This window comes from Podarcis raffonei, chromosome 4 (assembly GCF_027172205.1).
Source record: "Podarcis raffonei isolate rPodRaf1 chromosome 4, rPodRaf1.pri, whole genome shotgun sequence".
Lineage (NCBI taxonomy): Eukaryota > Metazoa > Chordata > Lepidosauria > Squamata > Lacertidae > Podarcis > Podarcis raffonei.
The window spans coordinates 30,260,480-30,266,479 of NC_070605.1; the positions used below are offsets into that span (position 1 = coordinate 30,260,480).

General features: G+C 40.4%; 1 protein-coding gene across 6 annotated transcripts in view; it reads left to right on the forward strand.

The window, feature by feature from the left end:
- Window positions 1-3,930, forward strand: part of NBEA (neurobeachin) — a 359,299-nt gene extending 355,369 nt beyond the window's left edge. For all 6 annotated transcript variants that reach the window (XM_053386038.1, XM_053386039.1, XM_053386041.1 and 3 more), the window contains one exon: window positions 2,115-3,930. In XM_053386038.1, coding sequence (XP_053242013.1) covers window positions 2,115-2,205 — 91 coding nt within the window. In that variant the 3' untranslated portion in view covers window positions 2,206-3,930. The remainder of the gene's footprint in view (window positions 1-2,114) is intronic.
- The last annotated feature ends 2,070 nt before the right edge of the window (window positions 3,931-6,000 follow it).

The following is a 6,000-nucleotide window of genomic DNA, read 5'->3' on the forward strand; positions in this document are numbered from 1 at the left end:
TACATGTTATTTGTCCCCCCAGTAATTCAGCCTCTCTTTGAAACACACAATACAATTCACCTCTCCATGATTTCTGGATTAAGCAGTACAGCTTCTAATTTTCTTACTCAATTGTGCTGCATTACGGTAGACTCCTCATGCTGCATTTTCGACTGGGCTCCTACTTCCTTACGTTTTAAAGGCGGAGATTATTATTATTTATTAAATTTATATACTGCCCTTCATCGTAAGATCTCAGGGCGGTTCACAGAATAAAATAGAAGATAAAAACACATGTAAATAATTAAAAACAATACCCCGCCCTTCCCACAGACACATTTAAAAGGCTGTAGAATAGTAATCAGTCAAAGGCCTGGTTGAAGAGGGACGTTTTCACCTGGTGCCTAAAAATCTATAATGAAGGCACCAGGCAAACCTCTCTGGGGTGATTCTACATATGCATACTCTCTCCACTACTGAATCTGTATGCATTTGTTTCTTTCCCTACACCCAAACACAAAATGGAGTGTGAAGAGCCAGCTTACCCACTTGTGAAACTTTGGTTTAATGCTATAAAGTTGTGACCCCCACGGTCAGGATTGTAGATAGTAATGTGGGGTACCAGATAGATTCTCACGCTTGGACCCCCTTGGGATGTTCCGAGTTCAAACCCCTCCTCAGCTATGATGCATGTTAGAAGAGCCAAGCATTAATTTCATGAGCAGCTGATGCCATGGAGCCACTTGGTATCGCTGCTGCTTACCTGGATGGCGTGGCAGCAGGATGGCGGTGAGTTCATGGATGTGCAGGCAAACACTGACAGCCAATCCAGCATTTCTGCTAGTGAACCTGCACAGCTTTGACCTCACCTCACATCTGCCCTGCTCCACCTCCACACCTTTCAGGTAAGCAGCAGCAGTACCAGGTTTTTGTATGTGTCAGCAACTCATTATTTCTACCTTCCTTCCCCGGCAGGGCCAGCCCACCCATTAGGCAAGGTGAGGCAACCACCTCAGGTGGCAGGATCCACAGGGGCAGATCCAGCCTCCAAGGAATGCATCGCCTGCCACTTCTGCGGTAGCACTGATGGCTGCGGCATGCTCCTTGGAGGCCGGATCTGTTCCCTCCTCAGTAGCCCCCACAATGCTGCCTCTACAGCAGTCTCTTGGCAAATGAGAGGATCTGCTGGTCTTCTCCCACCCTAGGGGAGAAATGATGAGTGCTGCACTCTGGGGTCTCCTGAGCTCTGCACCCGCCCAGCATGATTCTGAGTAGGCCCCTTTCCCCCTGCAACAGCTTTTTATTCCTAGTTCAACCACTGGGTAAGGTTGATTTGATTCCAAGCCCCCTTGTTCCTGATGTAGATCTTCACTCACCCGTTTTTCTCTGGGAGGGGGAGATTTTGTGGTTCACCTCAGATGCCTAAATATCTTGAGCCAGCCTTGTTCCCAGTGTTGTTGTGAAGATGGTCATGGGACTATCCCACTGTACTTCCTTTGGAGAAGGGCAGGATATACATGTGTAATTTTAATTTAAAAAAAGAAAAATCTGGCTAGCATTCACCATGTTTCATTGTTGGCATGGTTTCAGATTTCATTGACCAAGGCTTCTCATTAGCAGCACACGGGAGGGGAGATGGAGGCAGCCATGGCTCAATGAAAATCCCTAATTTCACTCACTTGCCTACCCAGAAATACATCTGTGTTATGCAGATTGTTAGATGCAGTAGCAGAATATCACATTTCCATCATTGTTCTTGTACAGTGGTACCTAGGGTTAAGTATTTAATTCATTCCAGAGGTCTGTTCTTAACCTGAAACTGTTCTTAACCTGAAGCACCACTTTAGCTAATGGGGCCTCCTGCTGCCACCGCGCTGCCGGAGCACGATTTCTGTTCTCATCCTGAGGTAAATTCTTAACCCGAGGTACTATTTCTGGGTTAGCAAAGTCTGTAACCTGAAGCGTATGTAACCTGAAGCGTATGTAACCCGAGGTACCACTGTATGTCTAATATGATTCTATGATCTTTGGAATCAGCATAAGTATAGTTTGAGGGTGGAAAAACCTGACTGCTGTGAACATTTTTTAAAGAAATAACTCAGTATGTACAGTTTGTGTCTCTGTCTCTCTTTCAGGACTCTAATTACTGGCATGGCTTCTGGTAGCATTGTAGCTTTTAATATAGATTTTAATCGGTGGCATTATGAGCATCAGAATAGATATTGAACCGGAGTGAAGAACTGAAAGCAAAGGCGAAATTGAGAGCACAAGTGCTACTGAAAGGCATAATCTCTGGTGGAAAAACAAGTCTGCATCGACCTCCGTTGTACATTCCATTACACCCAGCAATAGCTGTCCATTGTAGTCAGCAACCATTTTACTTTGTGTGTTTTTTCACAACCGAACACCAGCTGCTGCAGAAATGAGCTTGTATCATGTAAATTATAATGACTTAGGAGATGTTTTGGTAATTATTTCATATACCTTTGTTTACTGAGAAAAGCTAGTGGAGAACACGTCACAAGAGACTTTTGAATATTCTGAGGAAACTTGTGTCCGGTTGTTACATTGTTTGGGGCCATGAACCTAGCATACATTTCCCATTTCCAGCCTCTTTTCAAGCTGAAAATAATAATAATTAAAAGGATTAAAATAAACTACGTTTGATACTTTGTACATCAGATGCACATCTTAACTTTAAAGGGATACTTTTGTAAAAGTAAAACCTTGTATAAAGAACAAAAAAATGTTTCTTAACTTTATTGTGGAGTTACAACTTGCATGTACTTTAAACCTGAATGTCTTGATGAAACGGCGACATTCACAGGTTGAAGTGAACTGCCTAATGGCCCAGCTTGCATTTAAGGGTTGAAATGGGGCACAAGCCGCAGTTTTGTCATTGCCACTGAAATATGGTTTGCTCTTTTCAATCTCAACCCACCCCCCCTTCTAAGTGGAGTTTTTGCTTATGACATGAAGCGTTTGGATATGAAGCCATTGTTTGCCATATTTATGCGTTGTAAGAGGAAGAGAAAATCCTTCCTTTATTAATTTAGTACCGTGATAGAAAGGCAGGAGCACGTAAGAGAGATGAGAGGATGCTCGCGTGCTTAATGACTCCCACCAAAGCAAGAGTGCTAGACTTCTAGATTCATCACATTTGGCATACTGTACATTGCAGGGAGAGAGCAATTAAGATTTTCTCTTCATCTCCTTGGAAATAAAGCTTGGTTAAAAAGGACCTTAGCTTCATTGGGGTTGTTCTTTTACATTCTTCTGAAAGTCACGCATTAAGCCACATTCTCTGTTGACGGTACTTCATGTCTGACAATACTGTAACGATGACTATCAGGATAATTTGCCGCACATTCTACGGATCAAGTAACACACCCAGGGGTATATACACTTTACTTCATGTTTCTTCTTTGTATATTTGGTGACTGTATTGTCATAGATGTACATATTGTGTCGGTAGGGCTATGAGGCATGTAACAGGAATGTAATTTTCTCAGACTTTACACTCACTTGCAGTCATTTATTTAAAAAAGATAAAAACAAGGTAACGGATTCTTTGTACTGGCACCAGAAACATATCATTATTTATTGATGTGATTCTTATTTGTTCTCCACCTTGTATTAGTAAGTTTTAGCACTAAATACCTTCTTCATTGTTGTTTGTATTTATAAAATTCTGAAATCATGGGGAATCAATGTAATGATTAAGTTATTCATCATTGGTCTGTAAGCAATATCTTGAGTTTGTAGCTTAGAATTGGGAGAATATTGAACATCTGGAAGATAAGTTCATTTCATCTCAAGATCATGGTGAAATATTTTGGATATATAAATTCCTTAAGCTATTGTAACCATGTTTTATTGCAAAGATGTAAAATATGCCAGATGTGTGTGAGTTGGAAATCAAAATGAAAAATAAAATATGCAAAGAATTCATGGATTGCTTCTCTTTTTATTGAACATTTGACCCAAATGTCATGTTGCTGGTGGAAAAGGAAATTCAAATTTTTAGTCAGATGCATTGCCTGCAAAATTAAATCAGAAAAATGCAATCCATCCATAAGCTCAGGAGTGGTTGGTCCATGGAGAAGGACCCTGGCTAAGAACTCCCAGAGCGACTGCCAGACTCCAGACCCACACAAGTGTTTTCATGGAACATTTCAACCCCCAAGTGGAAACAATGAAATAAAATAATAAAAATATATAGGAAAAAAGTAACTAAAACATTGCAGAATTCCTAAAAGCAAGTCCAATAAATAACAGATTAACAACTCTTAATTATAAAGCAAACTAAACTGCAATGTGAACAATCTGAATTTCCTTATAACTAATTTGGGGGGAAAACAACAGACAAGATAAAGGCAAATCGCTGTGCTCCTAAATTCAGAGGCACAATGCTAATTTAGCAAGAAAAAAAACCCTGTCTTTCCACTGCTACGATTCCTATAGAAACTCATTAACACTACATAAGTCTTTCTGTTTCATTGGGTACAAACAAACTATACTTCATCCCTTTGACAAGTTAGCCTGAAAAACATTGCTATAACAATGAAGGTTATATTACTTTGTATTATGCAGCTAAAAGGTGCCTGAAACAGTAATGAAACATATTCTGAATGTACTCACTGCTTTTCCACCAACACCAAGGGGAAGATGCATGAACCTTTATTCTATATCTATCTATCTATATCTATCTATCTATCTATCTATGTATCTATAGCTAATTTCTAATTTTGAAATGCAGGTGACCTAGTCCTTTCTACTGTTCACCCCCTTTGCACAGCCCTCCCCCTGTTATTTCCTCCCTAAGGCACCCTCCACCCAGAAGAAAAGGGGGGAGAGAGAGACTCTTAGTGTAGGGGAGAAGGTCTAATTAGAGACCCAGAAGCAGAAGCATCCTAATGCTGGCAAGGAATCTTGCAGGCTGCACGTGTAAAGCTACAAGCACTGCCAGTGAACAGTTGTTATGGAGGAGGCTTGTTATAATACAGTGTATCAGCCCTGCTGACAGGGAAGTAGAGTGTTTGAAGCAAGTCCTTATGCGGCAGGGATAACAGCATCTGTAACAGACTTCCTGAGATAAAGGGGAGTTTTGATAACTTCAAGAGACATTCTTCCCCCTGCAAACACACACACACACAAAAAAAAAAAACCACCAACGCACTATGGTTGCATATAAATACATAACTTACTCCCGCCCTTACATATAAAAAAAGAACATCTTTTAAATGTAGAGCTTGGTATGCAGCATATAGCTACATTTTCCAATGCGTTTTGTTGTGAAGCAGAAGCTGATACATACTGCTTTTATGTGTCTGGAATTGTGATTTAGCCCAAGTATTTTAACTCCTGTTTTTCAGGAGGTGCGTAAGTCTCTTCCAGTGCAATAAATGAGAGTTACTAAATGTGATTTATTTTGGCCCACTTGTGTCTATGCTTCCACACATACCAAAGCTGCAACATTGGACACAGAGTGATGCTAAAAGTCACGCAAGGTGTAGCAAAATAACTGGCAGGGTGGGGTATTAGTGGTTCGCACAGGGCTTGGTTTACCCTCCTCCCAACATCTACCAGTCTATCAAATACAATATATTTTCCCTTCATTTGTGAAAGCTTAAGTTGTCTTTCCATCTCTTATCAACTGCTTTTGCAATCTCTGCTTCTAAATTATCTAAGCAATTTAAACTACAAGTAATTGGAAAGCTACCTGGAAAGTCCAATATGGTCATATTTAATTTCATAGGAGAAAATGCCAGAAAGATACAAAGTCCAGGTCCAGCATGGAACTGAGATGTTCTTCCTTAAAAAGTGGACATGTTTGGAATAGGAAAAAAATAAATAGGAGCAAAGAGTCCAGCAAAAGTCATGTATTGCTGGCAAAAAGGCAAGAGATAGGCAAGAGTGCAAATGCTACAATGTTTGCAATGGAAAACAAACATGTTTTTCAATACAACAAGGTGGTAGGTCCTTTGGACAATACACATGTTCAAAGGTGAGTTACTGAAG